This window comes from Procambarus clarkii, chromosome 26, assembly GCF_040958095.1.
Source record: "Procambarus clarkii isolate CNS0578487 chromosome 26, FALCON_Pclarkii_2.0, whole genome shotgun sequence".
NCBI classification, from domain to species: domain Eukaryota; kingdom Metazoa; phylum Arthropoda; class Malacostraca; order Decapoda; family Cambaridae; genus Procambarus; species Procambarus clarkii.
The window spans coordinates 5229427-5254426 of NC_091175.1; the positions used below are offsets into that span (position 1 = coordinate 5229427).

At 41.7% G+C, this 25000-nt stretch overlaps 1 protein-coding gene and 1 pseudogene across 2 annotated transcripts in view; both read right to left on the reverse strand.

The window, feature by feature from the left end:
* Positions 1-2136: 2136 nt before the first annotated feature.
* The window catches only part of LOC138369002 (uncharacterized), a 23395-nt gene continuing 531 nt past the window's right edge, over positions 2137-25000 (reverse strand). For both annotated transcript variants that reach the window (XM_069331777.1, XM_069331778.1), the window contains exons 2-5: positions 17486-17617; positions 11080-11241; positions 6684-6825; positions 2137-3812 (exon numbers count right to left, since the gene is read on the reverse strand). In XM_069331777.1, the coding sequence (XP_069187878.1) occupies positions 3657-3812; positions 6684-6825; positions 11080-11241; positions 17486-17617 (592 nt within the window). In that variant the 3' untranslated portion in view covers positions 2137-3656. The remainder of the gene's footprint in view (positions 3813-6683; positions 6826-11079; positions 11242-17485; positions 17618-25000) is intronic.
* The window catches only part of LOC138369000 (vacuolar protein sorting-associated protein 18 homolog pseudogene), a 3583-nt pseudogene continuing 330 nt past the window's right edge, over positions 21748-25000 (reverse strand).

Consider the following 25000-nt stretch of genomic DNA (forward strand, 5'->3'; position numbering starts at 1 on the left):
GCAAACATTTTTTCTGATGTCAAGCTAGTAAGGAAATAAAAGTAGATAAAAGTAACTCGGACAATTGTCAGGCCTTTCAAGAAGACCTGGACAAAAGTGTACGAGCACTACTTGGAAAATGGTATTTAATCTGAACAGATGAAATGTTACTGAATGTGACATAATAAGAGAATAGACCACACAACCTACAAATTATGTGGAAAAAGCTTTAAAAAATTATGATAACGGAAGAGATCTAGAAGTGAAAAACTGTCACCTGACGACCACATGAAGAACATTGTCAACAGGAGCCTACCTGTTGAAGATTCTGGGGGTTTAATGTTCCCTTGTTACTCTTTCCAATTTCAGAATTGCTTTTAAATGCATAGATGGTGAAACAATAAAGAAATTGTTCATGACATTTTTGAGACTAAAGTTGGAATATGCAGCAGTTGTATAGTGCCAATATCTAAAGAATTACATCAACAAATTAGAAAAGGTGCAAAAATATGCAACTAAATGCCTCGTGGAAGTGAAAAACAAAAGCTACAAGGAGAGGATGGAGGCAATAAATATGCTAAAGCTAAAAGATAAGAAAAAAAGAGGCGATATGATCACTACGTAGAAAATTGTAACGGAAATTGACAAAATTGATAAGGAAGAATTCTTGAGACCTGGAATTTCAAGAACAACAGGTCATATACAGTACTTAAGCTAACTAGAGAATTCTGCCAAAGAAAATAAGAAAATTCGTGTTTGCAAAGCGGTAAATGGTTGGAACAAGTCAAATGAAAATGTTACGGACCCGAGCCCAGCGTCGTAGCACGGAGCTGTGACGACCACGCCATCTGCCATTCTGCTCCCGAAACCCCCTCCAAATGGACGACGCCATCTAGTAAGGACAGGATATACCGGCCACAGGGGCCGGTTTCCCGTCTTAATCAGCTCGTAACGTAGCCGCTGCTGACCTCTGGTGAGGTGGCGCTTAGGCAGCAACGCCATATATGGAGTGGATAGGTGGACGTTTGTGTCTAAGCCTGTAAGTGAGGTGCCCTAGAGTGTCCCCAACACTAATGACGTGTCTGATTACAGAGTCGACCTGGGACTGCTGTATTCGACGATGGGGCAGTCTACCCAAGGCAGCCATAGTCTCTCCACGTGTTTGCTGCAGAAGCTGTTAGTCACCCCCGGACGAACAATGTTGAGTGTGTTAGCCTGCCTGTGATGTGGCAGTACCAGGAATCGTCTTATCTGGGGGCTGGCTGGTGGAAGAGACTAGCCACTGTGGTGCGAAGAGAGGAGAGTGATCTGCGGAATCACACAAGGCTCCTGCCTAGGGCTCGCAACCCTAGCATCGATCGTGGAGTGGCCTACACAGCAGAGCTGATTGGAATCTGCCAGCTACAGGCTGGATTTGTGGTTGAAGGCCTCCACGACGGTCCACCCAGAGGGACTGTGATTTGGCTGGCCTGTGGCCGGGGTAGATTCGCCGAAAGAATCCGAGGATTCATCGTGGGCCACGACGAAGAGAACCTGGGCTACTCATCGTGAGCACCGTGGAGCATCCCGTGTCTTCAGAGGAAGACGATTCTGTACATTGTGTAATTATACCCCCCCCGTGTGACAGTTTATATATTTATTTATGGTGGTGGTGATTATATATATATATCTGAGCATTTGTATCCCTTCCCCTTTAATTTACTTGCGTTACGGAACACACCCCTTGAAAGCCACTACTAACTTGGGGCCGGATACCCAAACTCTAATAACATCAGAGGAGAACCCAGTTGCGACCCAATAGGGCCGTAACAGTTGTAGAAGCCAAAACCATCAGTAGTTTCTAAGTGTTATAAGACAGAGTGCTGGGAAGACTGGACACCACGAGTGTAGCTCTCATCCTGCCACTACACTTAAGTAATTACTGTACAAGAATCTAGAGATAGAAGATGAAAAGCCCATTCCTCTTTGTTTTACATTATATGTAAAATCTAGCAAAAACAATCCTTACTGTAAAGAATACCTGATAAATTCACATCCATATCTCAAATATATCACAGAATTAGCTAGCTGTCCTGACTAGAGCATCCACTTTCGCCTCTGATCATGTTTGACCTTGAGAGAGATCGCATCATAAGAGGTTAGAAAACAAACAAACAGTGCAGAAAATTTTACATTTCAATAGATAATTATTCAGTAAATTAGTAGTAGTGTTATAATAAAGGCAAGATATTAGCTTGTGGCTTTAGTGAAAGGCTTCCACTAGTATACTGGCCTCTAGGGTCTTTTGTACACTAGCTTCATATACACTATAGAACAAGCTAAAACACAAATTTTTTATTTTTATTTTAGAAAAGTCAAGCAATATTGGAATAGTAAGTTCCTCATATCTTACAATTAAGTCATTTACAAAACTAAATGAAGTTAAAATTTTACTAACTTCATAGTAATATATAAAGGTAATGGTTAACATATATTTTTACTAAAATAATGAATTATACCTCATATGTTATTTACATTTTGAAATACAGTAAAAGCTCCCTAATTTGGAGTTTTGTAACCAGAATCTCTGGGTAATTCAGCCAAAATTGCGTTAGAGTTTTTCTTAATTTAATACGGGTAAAAATCTGAATTATTGGGCTCTGCTGTCGGGTTAATAGACGACATGTGGCGGCCTTTGTTTATAGCACAATTACATTAAAATAATGTATTAAAACATTATGTATATTATTAAAACAGTACTGTACTGTATATGTAAAATAATAGCAAATATTATTATTTGCTACTTATACTGTGTATAACAAAGTGGCAGTCTGTAACTGAAAGATTTTCTTTCCTAATTTTTTTTTAATTTTATACACACTTAAATCTTTTTTTGCCTAGAACAAGTCTGATGGCAGCAGCTATTAACACGAATATATTAAAAAGAAGCAAGTTAATCTATCAATTACGGATTAACTGAAGAATCATTGAACTTTGCAAAAATGGTTGTGCCAATGTAAGTGTTTCATGAGAATCTGGGATAGGCACAAGCACCGAGTCTGATATTATATAAATAATGGGGAAATACATAAAATACAAGGATTTGTACCATGATTTTATGGTTAGGTTAATGTTCAGAATTCAGTCTTTCAGTGATCAAGACAGCTAGGTGTTAACTCCACCAAGGCAAGATGAAAATCAAATAATTTGAATCTGCTGTAAATATAATTTGGATTAGGGTTAGCCCATGTGGCCCAAATTAGTGAGCTTTGATTGTCATAATCACATTTTTACACACTATATACCAAAATACAGGACACTTAAAAATTTATTGAAAGTGAATGCAAATAAAGAGCACTAGAATATTTGAAAACTATTCACAATATAACTACATTACAAACAAATCACACACTATCAAGTCAGCCACCAAAATAAGCCATTATTCGAACTCTTACAATGAACCATCAGCTTTATCTTAATTGTCATAGCCACTCAACAGTACATTTGTAGTTCAGCTGTAAATTTTCATAAAGTTAGCAAAATTCATAAAATTAAAGTATGTCAAAATACTTTACCCAAACTTATTTACCAATACTTAAACAGTAATGTATATATCTGACTTTACAATTATTGCTTCAGTACATCATAAGAGAAATCTTCACCATGGCTCACAGCAGGCAACTGACTCTGTATTACCCTCATCCCCCACCACCTTTAGGCAACATATCTGACATTTTTGAAACTTCTCCCTTGCCTCGAGGTACAGCCTTGGCAGCATTCTTCACTCTCCTCTTAGTCTCCTGATCTCTGTGATGCTCAATACGGATCCTTTCAGCAATTGCTTTCCGCTCAGCCTATAAATAAAAAATCAGCATTAAATGTAATTTTACACTAATGTCTGGGTAAGCCCCGGTGGCTTCCTGGAGCTAACAGCTCCATTGAGTGTAATGTCCAAAAGTTGCCATCACTCACAGAGTTCTTTGGCCTACCGGAGACCCAGTGCCAGAATCTTCTCACAGATGCACAGGGAGCAGTGGCATTTATCTTTTTTATGTCACCACCAGGGAAGGTGCCCAGAAAATCAGCAAGACAAAACAGACCACATCTAGCTACTTCCAATACCTGCAGACTCAAATAACCAGCACTGAATGTAATGAAATGCCAATTTCTGGGTGAGCCCCAGATGCTTCCTGAAGCTATCATCCAATGATAGCTGGGGGAAATTTCACAATAAACTTGGTGCAGCACGGTGGTTAAACATAATACAGGGTACAAAATGCAATCAAATTTGCCCATAGTAGGAAGGCAACATGTAAAGAATTTGGGAATAATGATGTCTGACGACCTAACGTTTAGGGAGCATAACCAAGCAAATATTGCGGCAGCCAGAAAAATGATAGGATGGATTACGAGAACTTTCAAATCCAGAGATCCCATCACAATGGTTGTACTCTTCAAATCACCTGTGCTGTCCCGTCTTAAGTACTGCTCAGTACTCACTTCCCCATTCACAGCAGGAGAGATTGCTGAAATAGAGGGAGTACAGAGAACATATAATGGATACATAAACGAGATAAAGCATCTAAATTATTGGGATCGTCTCAAAGCTCTCCAAGTGTACTCGCTAGAAAGACGACGGGAGAGATATCAAATAATATACACGTGGAAAAAATACTGGAGAGCCAGGTCCCAAATCTGCACAGTAAAATAACAACGTCCCGAGTGAACGATATGGAAGAAAATGCAGAATAGAACCAGTGAAGAGCAGGGGTGCCATAGGCACAATTAGAGAGAACTGTATAAACATCAGAGGTTCACAGTTGTTCAACATCCTCCCAGCGACTATAAGAAATATTGCTGGAACAACAGTGGACATTTTCAAGAGGAAACTAGATAGTTTCCTCCAAGGAGTGCCGGACCAATCGAGCTGTGGTGGGTATGTGGGCCTGCAGGCCGCTGCAAGCAACAGCCTAGTGGACCAAACTCTCACAAGTCAAGCCTGGCCTCGGGCCAGGCTTGGGAAGTAGAACTCCCAGAACCCCCATCAAGCAGGGTAGGCACCAAGGCACTGAACCCCGAAAAACCTGAAGAGGAAGCCGGTGACCCAGCAGTTGACGCAAGGCCCTTGGGGCTCAAACCCAGCAATCGCGAGAGAGGGGGAAGGGATGTCCCCGAAGGTACCAGAACAGCCGACGAAGCCAAACCTGACCCAGCGGGCAGACCATGATCGCAAAGTTCAGGCTCGCGCAAAAACCCTCAAGCAACCGCCAGGTGACCTGGGAGCCCCCCAGAAACAAGCACATGTGGCACTGCAGCTGAAGGAGAGACACTGGAGGGAGAGAAAAGGAACCGGTCCGAGTCCCACACAAGACCCAGTCAGGTCTGAACCTGTGAGGGAACCAGATGGAACTTCCTCCAGTTCACCAGGAACCCAAACCCGGCAAGCTGGGTAGAGGGAGGAAAAGCAGGAAAGATCATTCGAGAACCCCCCCCCCCCCCCCCCGTGTTACAAGGCCAATAAAACTCCACGACTCATGGCACCTAGTAGTATGGCATTGAATCAGTGGGACAGCTTCAGGGAGCCAACAGGGCTCCACCCAGAAAACCACCACTTAGTTGAAGCAGAACATGGGAGCCAAAGCAAATAAGAGGGAACTACTGACCCTGTCTGCCTCCCTCCACCCTCCCCCCTCCACCCCCAAAGGAGGAAAGGGGGAAGAGGGTGAACAAGCTTGCTCTAGTTTGATAAATTTTTTAATGTTTATTTACATTGTTGGGAAAGTGCTTTTGGTGAGTCCGAGTCATCGACATTTACTTATAACCAGCAGTGGTCTGTTTTGCCTCACTGACTTTGTGGGTGCTTCCACAATGTTAGTAGACATGATTAAAATTCAATGACAGTTTTATCATAGTGCCACTGCTCTCTGCACCTCTTTAGAAGTAAGCAGATTCTGGCTCATGGTGCCCAGTAAGCCTAAAAGAACTGTATCAGCATTATAACTTCAGGGAGCCACAAGGGGCTCCTTCCAGAAAACCAGCATTGAATGTAATAAAATGCCTATTTCTGGGTGAGTCCTGGTGGCTTCCTGAAGATGGATCATTGACATGGCTCCCAACTGCTAGACTGCACCAGCACTGGAGTACAGTTCAACCTACTTTGAATTTGATTTGAACTAGGCACCCCCACACAGGGGGAGCTGGGGCTCATGCTGTCCACTGGCTCAAGCAGTCTGTTATGGAGCAGATGCACACATGAAACACCCCAACTGACGACCTAGAAGGGAAGGGGAAGAATCAGGGAGGCATCATGGTTCACCCAGAAATTGGCAGTTTACTACATTCTACACTAGCTTTCTAGGGGGAGCCCCTTACGGTTCCTCTGAAGCTAACTACCCACAGAAGAGAAAAACGGTCTCACCAGAGAGGAAGAGGAACTGCAGGCAGTCAAGACAGCCTAGGAAACACGAGCCTTGGACTAGGTAACCACAGAAACAGGAGTGACCCACATAGCATCCACCAGGGCAGAATTGATGGCATGAAACTAGTGGCAAAGAGCCGCCAACAGGTACAGCACATGATGTACCCCTGGCCTATCCAACCAAGCATTGATAACCAAAGTATTCTTCTGGAATACTTTGCCAACACATCCTTTGCCCAAAAAGGAGGCAGCGGCCGGCAAACAAAATGCCTGCAGCGTGAGATATAGATAAAGATAAAATGCTCACCATTTCCTTCTGTAGAGCCGCCATCTCTTTTTCTTTCTTAGCTAAAGCTTTTCTTCGAAGTTCTTCTTCGAGTTGTTTGGCGGCATTAGGAATTATAACTTTAGTCTCACTTATCCACTCTCTCTCATCTGGCTTTACTTCTCTGAAAAAAAAATTAATGAACAATATAATATACCTTATACACAAAAAAAGCACTGAATGAAATTATATGCCTCAGTATCTTCCTCATACTCATGGCTTTTATAAGTCAGCCCTAGCACCAAGTTTAGGCTGACCTTATGCCTTAACCACTGTGCTGCTCTGGCTCCAAATATGGCAGCCCTCCCCCCCCCCCCCCTCTGTGCACAGGAAATAAATTCTTGGCAAAAATTTGTTTTTGTGTTCCAACAGGCCACGTGTACGCAAATCCTCAGCGACCAATGCAGCCGAAAGGGAAGGAACCTGCACATGAAGCTGCATCACCCCAACATCCTGCGGAAGGACAGGGGCAAACAAGCACAGATTGAGATGCTCAAATTCACTTACCAGGAAACCCTGCAATGCCATCTGAGCCTCCCACCACTCATGTATGCAGGATCGACAGAACCTATGCCATGCCTCCAAAGAGAAGAGAGGCCAGTCTGTTAACCAGGACGACTCCAGAACTGCATAACGAATCCAGTAAGGACACGAAGAACCATACCCGAAGACATAATCCGGGTTGCGCACGAGATAAGCCGCAAGGGCTTCCCGCACCACACTGGACGGGATGCGGGAAGCTGTAAGCCTCCGGAAGGACAGAACCAAAGAACCGCCAGGGTCATGGAACCGAACCCTGGGAGGGATAGACGCCAATCCAAATTGTACAAGGAGGGAGTAAAAGAGAACCCCACTCCTCATAACACCAAGCCCCGCTAAGAGGGTATAAAGTATAAAAACCCAGGCGGGGTCCAACGGGGCCCAAGGGCCACCAAGTCAACCCCTCTCCTGGAACCTCACTCCGAGGACCCGGGATCGAGCCGTCCTCCAAACCCCCCTCCATCTCAAAAGAAAAGGCAGAGGCAGCCGAAAAAGAAGGAATGAAGGGGGGCCCACAGGTCAGACCCAGAAGCTCCGGCTGAAGGACCTGGCTCGAACGCCCCTGATGCCACCCCGGAAAGGAACTCCGCCTGAGTCTTAACACCAACCAGACCCCGGCCTGACTCGGAAACCTTAGGACATTTCGGAGCCGGAAGCAAGGGGAAAGGAACTGGATGAGCAACAGAAGGGAGAAGGACATGGGGGGGGGGGGGTGAATGGACAGCAGCAAAGTCGAAACAACTCCCACCCCCAAGTCTGGAACCCTAAAACCAAAATGGGGCAGTCTTGGGACATCCGGGGAAGCGACCAACCTATCGCATTGCAGCAGCCTGAACCAAGCATGTAACGCAGCTGCTGCCTGCACCCCTCATATCATGATCAGTAGCTTGGGGTGAACTGGAGCACGTACAAACAACAAACTCTGCACGACTCCGGGTCAAAAGAATCACCAACCCTACAGGCAGCATGGTGGAGAAACAACTGGTGATTGTCATCCTGAGACAAGGGGACAGAGCAACCATCAACCTCGCACAAAGCGAAAGGGGACTCAAGGGTCATATCTATCAAACCATGGAGCCCCCACAGGATTTCTCAGGGCCCTTAGCCTTGGTAACACGCTAAGGGAAACCCAGGCAGGGTACTGTGAACTGGCGCCCAAGACTACCAAGCAAACTTCTAAAATCTGAACCCCCGGGACGTGGCCACTGACGGGGGCCTAGCAGGGGATACCACCAAGAACCCAGATCTGTCTATATAAAGACCCCCAATTATAGATAGGGGCAACCAACCAAAGGAAGACCCCACCACCAAGCAGGAAAACAAAAACAAAAGAAAAACCCAGCAAAAGGACAACGTACCCAGGTGGAACAGAGCAGGCCACTATAAGAGGTGATAACTAGCTGTGCAGTACCCTGCGCCCCTACCAGTGACGAAAACTGCCTCCTACCCAGAGGCAAACAATTGCAGCAAAACCCCAGCTGACTCCAAGGGCGACCAAGTACCGAGCAGTAAAAGATACAGGGGAGGTAGATCCCAAGGCGACTTGTGTAAGGTGACCCCAAGCCCCAAGGGCAGTACTTACTAGGCACCCAGGGAAGGAAACCCTAGGCGCATGCAGCCAGAGTACCGTAGAATATCACTCCTGGCACACACACACCTGTAGAGATAGACCATGCCACGATGTACAGAAACTGAAACCAGAGGCACATGACCTGCAAGTATCACATCAGCCAAGAACTGATGGTTGGATTGCCAGCGCGATGGTCTGGGGCTCCTCCTTCCCCCTTCCGGGAAGGGGAGGAGGTTGCGCAGACAGCGGTGCAGCAAGGTGATAACGTCATGCTCGTTTGCTAATTTTCGTTTGTCCACTCGTTCGGCTTTCGGTAGCAATATTTTCACCAAAATAGGGGGTTTGTGTTGGGGCGCCTACCTTTCTGGGTGCCAAACTCAGTCAATGGCAGACACAGAATGCTCCCAACCACACGGGGGTTTCTATAGGCCATTGCTCCTCATGCCTCTCTGAGGGGTCAGGCTCTGGCTCGTGGTCCCTGGTAGGCAAGAACTCCATGAACTTTGACTGATGCCAGAAAGCTAATAATGCAATATCAGCCTGGATAGCTCCGGGGAGCCAACAGGGCTTCCCCCCCCCCCCCCGAAAATATCTGCAAGAGCTGCAGGAGAACAGTTTGCTACTCAAGGCCCTGCTTCTCATAAAGCACCTAAATTATTGAGATCGTCTCAAAGCTCTCTAATGTACTCACTAGAAAGGAGACGTGATAGATATCAAATAATATACACGTGGAAAATACTGGAGGGCCAGGTCCCAAACCTACACAGTAAAATAAGAACGTACTGGAGTGAGCGATATGGAAGAAAATGCAGAATAGAACCAGTGAAGAGCAGGGGTGCCATAGGCACAATCAGAAAACACCGTATAAATATCAGAGGTCCACGGTTGTTCAACATCCTCCCAGCAAGCATCGAAATATTGCCGGAACAACTGTGGACATCATCAAGCGAAAACTAGATCATTTTCTCCAAGGAGTGCCGGACTGGGCTGTGGTGGATATGTGGGCCTGAGGGCCGCTCCAAGCAACAGCCTAGTGGACCAAACTCTCAAGTTAAGTTTGGCTTTAGGCGGGTCTTGGGGGAGTAGAAGAACTTCCAGATCCCCATTAAGCAGATATCAAGCAGATCACACAGATATCCTCGACAATGCTCCTGCTCATCCTCCAGGCTTGGAGGATTCATTGTTGGAGGAATTTAGTTTTGTTACAGTAAAGTTCCTTCCTCCCAACACCACTCCTCTCATTCAAAACAGGTAGGTAGGTATCCATATCTTAAGAATTACATAAAAAAACTGGAAAAGATGCTAAGACATGCAATTAAATGGCTTCTGGAACAGAAAGATAAAAGCAACAAGATGTTAGAGGCATAAAATATACTAAAGCTAGAAGATAAAAGGAAAAAAGAGACAACATGACCACTACGTACAAAATAGTATCAGGAAAACAACAACATTAATAAGGAAGAGTTCTTGAGACCTGGAACTTCAAGAACAAAAGGTCATAGATTTAAGCTAACTAAATAAAGCTGCCAAAGAAATATAAGAAAATTCACTCTCACAAATAGAGCAGAAGACGGTTGTAACAAGTTAAGTGAGAAGCCTGTGAAGGTCAAAACTGTCAGTAGTTTCAAAGTATTATATCACAAAGAGTACTGGGAAGACAGGACACCATGAGCATAGAAACACATGTGAAGCTAACACTACAACCAAAATAAACACTAAAGCATCATTGGGCAGAATACTGTAGTAGGGATGGCCAACACTTATCATCGGGTGACCAGGATCCGAATGGTGAAGGCAATATGAAGAGCATGTGTGTATAGGTTCGCACCAGTTGAATGACTGGTGAGCTGATCTCTGTCAGAACAGGAGCTTCTAGGGACTGCCACCTGGCATAGGGAGGGAGTAATTAGTAAGGAAACAACGTAACTTCTGTGTGACATATTAATTAGCAGAGTTGCTCATATTTCCTTGCTGTTGTTTGTTTTGCTTCTCTCTACCTTTTTGGTGGCCTATTTTCTTGGTTAGGGGTGATCTAACATCCCGTGCACCTTGCTGCTCATTGAAAGGATAGGATTTTGGCCTCTGGTTTCCAGTAGTTTTTATGACTCTTAACAGCCTGGTGAGACAAATATGTGGAGTTATCCAGGTGGTCAGCTGCAGAAACCCTCCTCCCAGAAACCACCTTCAATATGAAAATATATGAACAAATATCACAATATTTCAATTAATGAGTTTCTTTAGATACTTTAAGCATATCTTATTTGTTACCTATTTTCCAGAAGGATGTCAAGCTCTAAAGTCGGGTGGACTTGGGGAGGCAGTTGTACCGTCTCCCCTCTGATCTCCCACCCAGCAGCCACCATCACCAGTCTACCAGCTTCATGCCTCCACACATCACAGTTAAAGGTTTTGTTGATTATCTTCAGTGTCCTAGTAACAAATATTGCACATAAATGTTTGGTAATTATTATGTGAAGTTTTAAAGATAAAAGTAAAAATTAATGAAATCTAAGTTCTTATAATTCATCAATCAGCAGCATCCTGTAACTGGACAATCTACATAATATTTAACTATCAAAAGGATGCAGAGAATAAGTAACAATAACATGGCTGAAAACACATACCTGTAATCCAACCCACACTTAAGGAACTAGATCGGGTACCTAACTTAGCTCGAGTCTCTCTCACCCCTCTTTCCCTTCCATCATTTCCACTCTCTTATTTATCATTCCTCCCCCCCTCTCCCTCTTCTATCAATTCTATCACACAGCATTGAATGTAATGAAACGTAATTTTCTGGATGAGTCCCCTAAGGCTTCCCGGAGCTATCCAAGCTTATATGATTAGCCCTAACTTTGGCATCAGTCAATGTAGGTGGAGTTCTAGGCCTACCGGGGACCATGAGCCAGAACCTGGCCCCCTCAGAGAGGTACGAGGAGCAATGGCCTATAGAATGCACATATGATTTGGAGCATTCTATATCAGCCATCAACCGGGACAGGCACCCAGAAAGGTAAGAACTGTAAGGTAAAAAGGTAAGAAAAAATCAGAACTGCCCTTAGAAATTTGTGTAAAGAGTCATTTAGAACCTTTTACACCAAATATGCCAGACCAATTCTGAAATATGCAGCACCAGCATGGAGTTGATGCTTAGTCAAGTATAAAACAAAGTTGGAGAAGGTTCAAAGGTATGTCACTAGACTACCATAACTATGAGGTACGAGTTATGAGAAAAGACTATGTGAATTGCCTCTCCCATTGCTGGAGGATACAAGAGTTAGGTGAGACATGATTACCACATATAAAATTATTAGGGAAATTGACGGGGTACATAATGACATTATTTAATATGGGTGGTACTCACACAAGGGGCCACAGGTGGAAACCGAGTACCAAAATGAGCCGCAGAGACATTAGGAAAAAAAATTCAGTATCAATATAGTTAATAAATGGAATGCATTAAGAAGTGATGTGGTAGAGGCAGATTCCATACACAGTTGCATATGTAGATATGACAAGAGCCCAATAGGCTCAGGAACCTGTACCACAGTTGAGAGGTAGGACCAGAGCCAAAACTCAACCTTCACAAGCACAGCTAAATGAGTACGCTGCACAAAAGTGCACATGATCAGCCAATAAGGCAAAACTACACTGCTGAAAATAAGACACTGGCGCCAGAGCGACAGAGAGGACACCTCATATTCACTACCATCAGAATAGAACTGAGTGAGGAGCAGCTGGCTGACCCCTGGCTGCTTCCGTCCCCTCAAACAAGGGGGGGGGGTGAACAAGATGGCACTAGTTTTATGTATTTTCTATCTTTTTATTTACATAGATTAGGGAATTCTTTGGCAGTTTTCAAGGCTGTGGTCTCATTTGAAGTCAGCAGTGGTTTTGGTTGCTTTGCTGACTTTCTGGGTGCCTTCCCTGGTGGTGACAGACATGAATAATTCATAGTAATTTTACCCTAAGTGCCACAGCTCCTTGAATTTCTTTGAGGGGGGGGGCCAGGTTCTGGTTCATGGTCCCCAGTTGGCCAACAGTATCTACCACCTAGTGGTATGGACACTATCAGAGATAGTAGTTTCAGGAAGCCACAAGGGGCTTCCCCCAGAAAAACACATTTTCTATATTTTTTTTCCTCATCCTGCACATCAAGATGAAGCCGGGTGGAGAGCCTGTAGGTCTGTGTATGCTTAGGTACTCAGTTTGCTGACCAGGTCACGTACCAGTGAGTGCAGTGATGTTCACCGCTAGATGGATTTTATGTTCACCGTTTCACTTCAATTTAAAATGCAAAATGTTTACCTATATTGCACATATATTTGTTCCCGCACAACTTCAGGGTAATGTCTTCCATCCCACTCCTTTGCTGCTATTATCCGAGATCATCATCCAGAAATAGATTCAAACACTAGTGGGAAAAGTCCAATTGAATTTTGATGACAGTCGCAGGCCACTAGTAATGTACAGTACAAGATAGCTCATAAATAGTAACCAATTAAAAATGATAGCAGAATTTGTTCATGTTCTAGGGTAAGTCCATTACATACAAATAGATCTATTTTAACCAAACTTACATAATTTTTAAAAAAGACCAGGTGATATACTAAAATCAACATATGAAAACTGCATTACCCAGGGGAATTAAATGAAAATAACTGCACTTTAACCCTTTAACTGCGCCGCCTCTAATATGACACCCCCCAGTGCGCAGGAAATAAATTCTCTTGAAAAAATTCTTTTGATTTTAACCCCTGCACTGCGCACCTGGTTTCGGCAAAAACTTCTTGGGGCAATTGTCAAGGACATACAGTATCCACTCAATTTAACGGCCTCTTTTATACCGATCTGCCAGTATTAATGACCGGTTTGGGAGACCGGTATCTGGAGCCTGCTATACCGGTCTGACGGTCGATATTACCGACGGTCGGTATTGGGTTTGTTGTGGCATCAGCGTCCCCTCACATGGCGACCAGGCCACCGACCTATATCGTCCAGAGTCATATATTACATCTTAATTTTCTTTTAAAATGATTCACTTTAATGAAGAAAATTGTAAATTATTATTAATAAAATATTTTGAACAGTTTTTATTAAGCAAAAGTCTTTGTTTTCTTATTAAATACCTTTTATAGTATAGGCACTAGGTATTTTTTTCCCACGGACCTAGAATGTACTCCGCCGGGCCATGTGTTCCCATTGTTTACTGTGAACTCGTGCGGCTAGCTTCAATTGTGAAGGATATTACTGTACTGTACTGTAATTGTGATCTTTTTAATTTACAAAATGTAAAAAGTTACCCAAAGGAAGCGCCTGACGGTTGCACAGAAGCTGGAGTTAATTAAGAAACTTGATAAAGGATATTCTCATGCACGAGCAGCAGCAGAGTTTAACATCGGGAAAAGTACAGTAAGTGACATCAAGAAACAGAAGGATACTCTATTAAAATATGCCTGAAAATAAGTGTACATACAGTATGTACCCTGTATACAATATAAACAATATAAAACAAGCGCTGCAGAGGATGACGTAATCTTCACAGCTTCGTAATCTTCAGCTTCATTAAAAGTAAGTCAATTTACCAATTTTATTATAGTATTACAAGATATTAATTTTTTTTTTCAACAAAAGCTACATATTAGTCTCTGCAAATGTATATTCTATCGTCAGCAGAGAATAGGTGAGCTCAAAATATTTCGTCTTGGCTAGCTCTCAGTGACAAGGCTCGATCGCCATTGTTATGGCATGGCCGCCACAGCCTGTGTTGTAACATTAAAAATACATTACCTGCACTGTTCAGGGTAAATCAAAACACATCTCTAAAATATTATTGAGAAAAATATTAACTTGCTGATTGATACATGAAATATTTTGCAATACAAAGGAATGAATCAATTTTTTCCCACCCATCTGGGCTTGATCAGACCGTGTTCACACATCATCCATGCAGCAGCCAACAACTGGCTTAATCGTCGGTGTGGCACTAAATTGGAATGCAATTACACAATGAACTTTATTTAATTTTAGTTATACAGTATAAAATATATCCTACCTGAATGTTACTTGAAAAATTACCCGACCCGACTTAACTTCGGAAATAACGGAGCTCCGGAAATAACGACCAGGGTACAGCCCATATAGGCCGTTAAATTGAGTGGATACTGTATTCATGTTATTTTTATAAATATTCAGGTAAATTTATGTCAAAATGTTTCCAAACTCAACTATTTTCATTTAAAAACACAAAGAGTAAATGAAAAACATTAAAAAACATTAAAATATAGCCTAATTAAAAAAAAAATAGCATAACTCTCAGAGCGCCTAAAGGCGCTTTGCGCAGTGCAGGGGTTAAAGTGTCAAAAACCCTTCCCTCAATATGGGCATGTCAAAAAATAATCGAACTTGTATGTACTTTGGCTGCTATGGGGTCCGTAAGTTGGCATGTGACGTCATCATTCCTCATTCGCCCGTGACGTAGGGCGCCCAGGGCGGGGCGCGCGAGTTGCCGCGAATATATTTTTGTTCATTTTTTGCGCACGGTTCCAAATACATTTTATTTGTTTTTACGTGCAAATCCGATGTATAATGAACACGTACACTATATTATGGCAGTAAAACATCCGTACTGTCCTAGGACACTGTGTTATGTGCATGACACTTGTGTACACATATGTTGCACATATTTACCATGTATCATGCTAATTTATGTATATATACAATCTATTTACAGACTATACACTGTCACACACTACATACATTCACCATCAACACATTCAGAACACCGCGAGTGTGAGCAGCCACACCCAGCCAGTCTCCCTCACTCCAACATCTTACTCGCCAACATTGCTCCTCCCACCATACTGTTATTGTTTTTATTACACTATTTACACATGATATATATACCTATCTACATGTTTTATTTACCAGAACTATGCAAGTAAGCCGGTATTGTGTCCAAACAGTACAGTGGCCACCATACACTGCATGAGAAATCACACAGCAGACAGTAGACGACACTATGATTACGACGTCACCTCCCTCACCAAAATAGCTCCCCTCAACATATACACACACACTGTATATACCCATGTACACATGTGTTCCCCATAGCGAACCACGAAGCTAGTATGGTGAGCAAAACAAGAGTGGCTGCCACACAGTGAGGCTACCTCAATTCTCTCCCTTCCTCCCTCCCTCACCAAAATTCCTCCTTCCACAATACTATGCACAACGCTAATTATAACCACAATCCTGGTCACTAATTCCTGTAAATGAATAATTGACCACAAGTTTATTTTGAAAAGGAACCTAAAAAGTCGTTTGAAGATTCCTAGATGGACGAAATAATGCTGTGGTGCTGTGGCTAGCACTGTGAACATCGTGAACAGCATTGAATCACTGATATTTGAACATTGTACCCAGTCATTATCACACTCAGGCTCTTCTATAATACTATCATGGCTAAATAAAAGAGATTATATATATATTTTGACAATATTAGGCGATGCTGTGGTCATACACTGAACAGCAGTGCTGTGTGCTCATGCTGCGAGCGCCAGCCTTGGTTGCTCACTCACTTCTGAGGCTCTGACAGCCCGGCAATGTGGACCATGATTTTTTTTAAAAGATGGCGTCTGTTTACAAGAGCCCTGAGGAAGCTGATGTGAACCCCATGTAGCCGCGGGAGTTTTGAATGGAACGTGAAAAAATAAAAACACCCGGAGGCGCATTGCGCACCTGAAGCCTGGGCCTGCAGGCGCATTGCGCAGTTAAAGGGTTAAGGATTTGTAGCAAGTATGGTATATTATGTCAGCAATATACTAGCTCCATATTCTCATTAGTTTATGTGCAGATAATGAGATAGGTCTGTCAATTCTACTTAGTCCACTAATTACAATTCATACCTCTTCCCTAATTCATCCTCTAGCCTACTAGAGGATGGTCAGGTGAGGTGTGGACCGATTATATAAGCAATCAATAGTGAATAATCATCATCTAATTTCAAGAGTAGTTCAGTACAGATGCTTGAGAGATAACACACATCTTCAACATTCACCAACAACAATGTAGCACTCGACATGTCCAGTTCCTACAAACACAATACGCTTCAGCTTCGACACAGAGCAGAAGCCAGACTTCAGCCGAATCGTGCTTCCACACTCTCGTCTCCTCTTCCGAGCTCCTCGACTCCACTCTCATTCAGAGCGTCGTGCTCTATACCTCTCACCCCGCATCTGAGGTCTCTAACCCTTGCCTCACTCAGCTCTTGCCCTGTTCCAGGCTTCGTCTCAACTCCTGCAACACTTCACAACACTGCCAACAAACTGACTGCTGTAACCAAGACTACTAAATAAATATAAAAAAACACTAAACTGTATCTAAAAGAGATACTGTACACGTAAATATATGTGTAAATACACGTAAATAGATATACATACAGGTAAAAGACATAAAGTAAGGGTATAAGCCTCTCTTTGACTGGAGTAGTGCTGTGCCTGTCAGAGTGGGCAATAAGAGTTTTCTATGAAGTCATGATATCAAGAGTAACTAGAAACAGGATTTATTTATTACATTATTGTTTTGCACGCAAATTATCTAATAAAAAAACACTATATGATAATGACCAAAATAATAGAGAATACAGTTGCTATTTGCAGCAGTAGAAACTAACCGATACTTGGGCTCATCTGGATGAGTGACAACGTTCCTAAAAATTCGAATTAAAAGCTCTATACATGCTCTTTTTTCCTTTGAACTGAGGTCATCTAGTTGAGCGAGTGCAGCCTTCACATCTGCCATAGTCCTGAAAATATTGAATATTTCAATACTGTATATAACACACAAATATAGGAAAATACAAGGGCCACAAGCTCAAGCCAACTGACTGACAATGAGAGAAAAAAACCAGCGTTGAATGTAATGAAACGCCATTTTCTGGGTGGTATAAGCTCCAGGGAGCCCGGAGGCTCCCTGCAGCTTATCGGGCTAATGAATGTTATATTAGACCGTATTAGACTATCTATAAATCCAACATTATGTTTGTAACTCATCTTCTATGTACATCCTGTATGTACTTTTACTTGAATAAACATTTTGATTTTGATTTTTGATTTTGATTTTAAATATCACCCTTTTTTTTTTTTTTTTGCATTCATGTGTTATTTTCCATAAACGTTCAAATTTGTTAACTCACTTCTCCCTGGTATTAAGTGTTTTACCCTTCACACTTTTAGTTAACTCTTTTGTCTTATGTTGTTTTGCTCAAAATGCTTTGCATAATAGTGGCGCCATTAATATGTGTAACTCCTATCCCTACAATTGTACATTACTCTTATTTTCTTTGTGCACACATTCTTTTGAATAAACATTGATTGATTGATTGATGTACTTTATTTAGTTCAGTATTCACTCTTGTCATTCAGAGTAAGAGGGTTAGGACTGGAGAAAATGACTGTTGTGTCATCAGCAAATAAAATTGCTTAAGTTGTTGAGAGGGATTTGGAAGTTCATTAATGTAGATGAGAAAGAGGAAACGGCCGAGGAGACGGCCAAGTATTCTGCCCTGTGGAACACCAATGTTTATGGGTAGGATGGGAAAATATATGACACAGAGACAATATTATTGCCACTCTCCAGGAAAGCACCCAGAAAGTTGGCAGAGCTATTACAGACAACTGTGAAGTTCACAGAAAATGAAGCATCAAAACAGCCAAACTCCTCCACAAACAATTCAACCTAAACAAACAGTCTGGAGCCAATACACAATGAATCTACAAACTGACAAACCTTATAGAAAGGGAGTCAGGGGAGTCACCTGAACTCCTTACATTCAATACTGGGTTTCTAGGAGGAGTCCCTTGGTGCCTCCATGTCCCAGGAGAATTGTGTAATAACTAGTATTATACGAGGATTCCTTGGTGGCTCCCTGGAAGTAGCCATATGGATAACTCTACACATACGGTATACCTGGCCCTTGCAAGTACAGTAATAATTGCTCTGGCCTACCAGAGACCAGACACAGAATTTTAATATTCAAAGAGGAAAATGGACCTAAGCCAACCCAGGCTGAAAGAATACTAGAAAGGTAGAGCACTCCAAAACATACAATTATGAGGAAAATATTAGCAACCTTGACAACCAAGAATGCAGTAGTTAGGGCATTCCCCCACTTGGTCCACCCCATCACCCAGTAGCAGTCCTGGCAACTCAGGGTCCAGCCAGTGATACTACTATTAATTGTGATTATCTAAGTGTAGTTACAGGGTGAGAGCTATGCTCGTGGTGTCCTGTCTTCCCAGTACTCTTTGTCATATAACACTTTGAAACTACTGATCTTTTTGGCCTTCACCACCTCACTTACTTAACTTATTCCAGCCATCTACCACTCTGTTTTTGAAAGTGGATTTTGTTATACAGGTATTTCTACAGCAGCTTTGTTTAGTTAGCTTAATTCTATGACCTCTTGTTCTTGAAGTTCAAGGTCTCAAGCATTCTTCCTTATCAATTTTGTTGTTTCTCATTATTATTTTGTATGCAGTGATCATATTGCATCTTTTTCTTCTATTAGCTTTGGCATATTTAATGCCTCTAACTTCTCCTGGTAGCTCTTGACTTTCAGTTCTGGAGGCCATTTAGTTGCATGTCTTTGCAACTAAATTGCAAATTTGCATGATTGTGTCATGTGTCTAGTGCAATCTCACATAGAGCTTATGTCAGTACCACCTTCCCTGGTTTGTGATTTTTCTGGCAAAGTATTGGTTATCCTTCAGACTGGCACTAGCCTGTGTGGTTGTTCCAAGTTTGTGTTGCTTCACGTCCAGCATTTTTAACTAAATCACTGTTGTTCGGACTTGGATTGTACCTGGATGGGGTTCTGAGAGTTGTTCTACTCCCCAAAAACTTGGGGAGTAGAAGATCGACTTGTGAGAGCTTGGTCCAACAGGCTGTTGCTTGGAGTGGTCTGCAAGAGTAATTTGATTGATTAGATCTGCATATGCTTACCTGAGGGCCATCTCTTTAGTGGCCTCAACGAGGACAGGAAGCCAGCGGCTTAAGTGTCCCCCCATTTGTCCTGATTATTTTATCAAGGAGGATTTTGAATTTCAGCATTGTTTTGCCATTTACGGCTTTGTCAAGTAGGGAGATCAATGGGTTTATAGCCCAATGGGTGAAGTAGCATCTCCAGTCTTTTGTTCTACATTGCAAGATGCCCTCTCTAAGTGTTCACTGGCATTGGCCCAGCCTGATCCTGGGAAGGTTATGTGTCTGTTCCTTCGAGACCACTTTGTATCGAGGGGCTCTACTTCAAAACATTTCTACTTTGGTTAAGTCACACTCTTGGAATATCAAATACTGTAATATTAATTTCTAGTGTGGTTCCCATGGGATCTGCTACAACCCTCTAGGAAGTGTTTAAGGTCAGGATTAGCATTGCAGTTCAGAGTTTTATATAGAGTAAATAAAGTACACTTGAGAGGATGTGCACTGACTTAATATCTAATACAGTACCCGTATATTCAAAGTTTTAAGTAAGAGGGCCGAGTGCTGTCTGGTGCCAGAGTCTGTTATTGTTCTAATAGCTGATTTGTGTTGATTAATTAGAGGTCATAAATAATTTTTGGTAGTAGAACTCCAGGCACAGATACCATGTGTGATAAAGATAGATGATAAAGTAATAAAGTATTACCATGGCAGGGCAAGGTAAATAATATCTGATTTTAGAAAGAATGCCAACTGTTTTAGAATTTAGTTTACTTATATTATGTATGTGGCACTGGAAATTCTACTTGTTATCAATAAGATCACCAATGAATTTACCAACTACTTTGTTACTAATTTGGATTTGTTAATTTATAATTTGATCACTGGATTTATTACCAAACAAAATATATAAATTTTATCAATGTTAAGGGTGAGTTTACTAGTAATTAGCCAAAAATGGCCTTTATAATTTTAGTTTAGTATTCTCTGTCTCATTCAGAATAAGGGGGTTAGGACTAGAGAAAATGAAGGTTGTGTCATTAGCAAATAAAATTGGCTTGAGCTGTTGAGAGGCATTTGTTAGGTCATTAATGTAGATGAGAAACAGAAGAGGGCTAAGTATACTGCCCTGTGGAACACCAATGTTATTGGGTAGGGTGGGACAATTAGAATCAATGAGTGACATACTGGAGCCTGTCACTGATTAAGATTTTAAGTATTGAAGGGAGTGACCTCTGACTCCATAGTGTTGTAATCTAAGAAGGGAAGGGAACTATCAGGTGAAATAACCAAGCCATTACAACTATATAGCACTTGGAAGGGGTCAGGATAAGGATTTGGGATGGGATGGGGGGGGGGGGAGGAATAGTGCCCAACCACCTGGATGGTCAGGGATTGAACGCTGACCTGCATGAAGCAGAGACCGTCACTCTACCATCCAGCCCAAGTGGTTGGATGTAATTTAAAAAGAAAGTTATTGTGGTTAATATGCCCAAAATGAAGATCCATATAAGACAACCTAGACCTGACTAGACCCTAGACTTGACTTAAAACTTCACTCAATCTAGACTTCAAACAAATTACAGTAATTAAGGCCTCATTATCATCCTCACTAAACAAAGATTAATCCCCCCTGCATTCGTACTAACAGCAAAACCCCAAGCTCAAAGTTTTGTGTAAATAAAAATTTGTGGCTCATTTTAACTACTAATATCTTGTTAAATACACACAATTACATTAAAATATTTGTGTAATGTGTTGGTTTGCATTACTTTCAATGAGAAGAGTTGATCTCATACCAAACCTTTAAGCAAAAATAAATTGGTGTAAGCCAATACTATTGTGATTTTTTTATCTTTTTACATTACATGCAAAACATGATTTTCCTGATAATTTTGCGTATGTTAATACAATCAATGATTAAATGCAATAGGTAAAAATAAAAATATAGTATAATTGCTGTAAATTTTATTTATGGACATTCTGAAAGTCAGTTTTAAATGAAAAAAATTAATTTTAGTGCTAAAAACATAACATACATATCAACACCAAATTTGTTGTAATACTGTATTGGATATTCCCCATTAATTCATAAAATTAGCACAAGATAGCACTGACTGACAATGTTTAATTAAAAAAAATTGATATAGACACTCAAATTGAAAATATTGTATATACTGTACTGTATTATAAATATAAAATTAACCATTCCTTACTTCACTTGACAAATAAATTGTATATTATGAAAGGTACTCTCTCTCTCTCTACTGCCATTCAGTCATGAGAGCATCCCAGTCTCGATTACTGATGAACGGAGTGTCAATGTTAGCAACAACACTGTCACCACAGTAGAGGCATTCCCCTGCCACTAAGCTGTCTATTTCTGACCTAATTTGCTCCCTATCACTCCATAATCCTGTTGCTCCTGTTCCACTTTCATCATTTGATATTGCTAATAGTTTACCCTTCAACTCTGAAACTTTCTTTTGCTTTACTTCACTTAAATACCCCATGACTGAATCTGACAAACAATCCTGATGGAACTTATGAGCACATGGAAACAAATAAAATGGTCTTGTTAACAGAGGATAGTTGCATTCACAGCAACGATCCTGAGCATGAACATAGGAAAATTTTTGCTTGAACTTCTGAATATCTTTGCGAATGTTTTCTGCTGCTTTAGATGCATCATCCATTTCCTGTTTAAGATCCTCAATGTGTTGGTTATATTCCTGAAGTGAAGAACATATTGCATCTTTAAACTGGTCAATTGTTACAAAGTCTGGGAAAAAAGGAAGTATGTCTTCTATTTTAATTAGATCGCACTCCTTCAAAACCTCCATGGCACGTGATACATTTTGCTCTTCCTGAACCACATGTGCTGCAATCATTAACCAAAGCTTTTTCCTCAAATCTTGATCATATTTGGGCCGATTTGCAGTTGCCTTGGCTAAAGATGAATCTAGCCTCAGTGCTAATTCTACTGCTTCCTGATAAAGCCCCATGGTGGTGAGGATGTGAACACATGCTTTATCTTCCCCAATAGACATACATTCCCTAAGAGCAAATTTTACATCATAATGGACACTTTGACTATCATCTCCCTGCAATTTAAAGTAGGGTAATAATTTCTCTGGTGCTTCGGTAGCATAAAGAGTTATCAAGAAATTATGCAGCACTTCATCAGTAACTTCTAACTTGTCCACACAGTATTCTAAATAGCGAAGAATATCTGATCCACTGCCATGTGAAGTATGACAATGAACAAGGCTAGGAAGCAGCTTGATAGGATTTATTCTTCTACCCTGTGAAATCAAAGTGTCTACTGCAGCTCCAGGTACTACTTGCATAAGTGCAGGGAAATGTTGATAAAATAATTGTTCAGACCCTCTGGTGGATATTACCTCCAGGGCTTCAATGTAGCGTCCATGGCGCATAAGATGACGCAGCACACGATCATAGTCCTTAAGCATCAGAGAAACATTTACATAATTATCTTGATCATCGTGTGAAGAGAGCAACTCGTATATTGCTGTAGCACTGTTTGTTACACACTGGCGCACTTTTGGGTCACGAAGAAGGGTTTTCAGTTGTTCATTGTAGTTATTATACTGTTGGGTGTTCTGTTTCCCTGCATCCCGCAAGTTCCCCAGCTGCTTGAGGTACAACTCCATTAACCACATCACAACCAAGGTAATTTGAGTTTGCTCACTGACCTTCAAGGCATCCAACTTTTCATGCAAATAAATTTTTAGAGCCTCTTCCTCCTCCACTTCAACAAACTTTAAACTTACTTCTTCAAAAGAAGTTAATGTTTTAGCAAAGAGCATAGCACTCTGGAGGTAATCTTCCTTTTGAAAGAGGTCTTGAGCCTCTTGCAACAACACAATGGACAGACATGAAGGATCTGAATTACAATGTTTCTTTGCCAATTCATAGTTTCCTTGGTCAAGATATATTCTCCACACATTCCGCCCTTCCCGATCAACCTTATACTTGAAAACACCTCTCTCTGCATAAACCCAAATAGTTCCTTTCACTACATCTTTTGATATTCCAATCAACTTTCCACACTCTTCAGGAACTGTACCTTCAAACACAACTTGATTATTAAGAATACACAATCCACGTATCTTATCAGGCCACACAATAAGAACATGGAATTCACAAACAATCATACCACAGGGAATGCCACTACTTTCAATGCCCTCGGGGTTCGTGTGGAGCTTTTTATTAACAGTCATATCATCAGGTGTTCCACCCCACACAATGTCACCAGTATATACTCCTTGCTCAGAAAGCCAGGCAAAATGATTAGGAACTGAAGAATTTGGAGGGTGATAGAGCTGAAGCCAAGACATTTTCCACTTGCTAGGCAATTCAACAAATCTTGGGGGCAATCCCAAATAGTTACTGAAAATTGACACACACATTGGCCTTTCATCCAAAGACTTGACACGTCCAGAAAACTGATACAGCTTATCAGGAGTAGTACACAATACCAGATACTTGAACTCATCTGATGGACTGCTGCGAAATTCTAGTGCCGTCACTGTAACAGGTGCATCTTTCCCAATGTCAAACAGTTGTTTGCAATAGTCTTCATGGCTCGACTGGAATAGTCTTTCGTCAGAAGTCAATTCCATTTCTAAAATGACTCCTCTTCCTGTTCCGACCAAAATTGGAGCCGTTACGTTGTCCGATTGGTTTTTCTGATTCCACCCTACAGCTGTCACAAGATAACCTTTCAACTTGCTGGTAGACTTTGGTTTGTTAGCACGTTGAGGAAGGTAGAGTGTGTCTACTGGTGTCGTCCCATCCCGACTCACAATGCTGATCAACAGATGTTGTCCTGTTGGGTCAAGGAAGATGTTATGAATCTTTGCTTGCACTGCAAATTTGCTTATGTCTACTTCTTGATCTTCTAAATTACCAGAGTTTGGTTGCAGTAAATTTATTCGGATTAGCTTCTTGTTTGCCATGGCCAATACTAGGTGATGGTTGGACACAACTAAATGGGTAATGGGGTGTGGAGGGCAGAAGTTCACTTGGCGATCTTTCAAAAATATTGCTGCTTCTTCCTCCAGCTTCTGATTCTTGAAAGTTGTTGTGCCAAGTATGGACTGCCTTGAGCCACCTCCCACCCCATACTGGAGGGATTCATACTGATCAAATAACGTAGCCATGGTCGTAGTTTTCTTCGCCC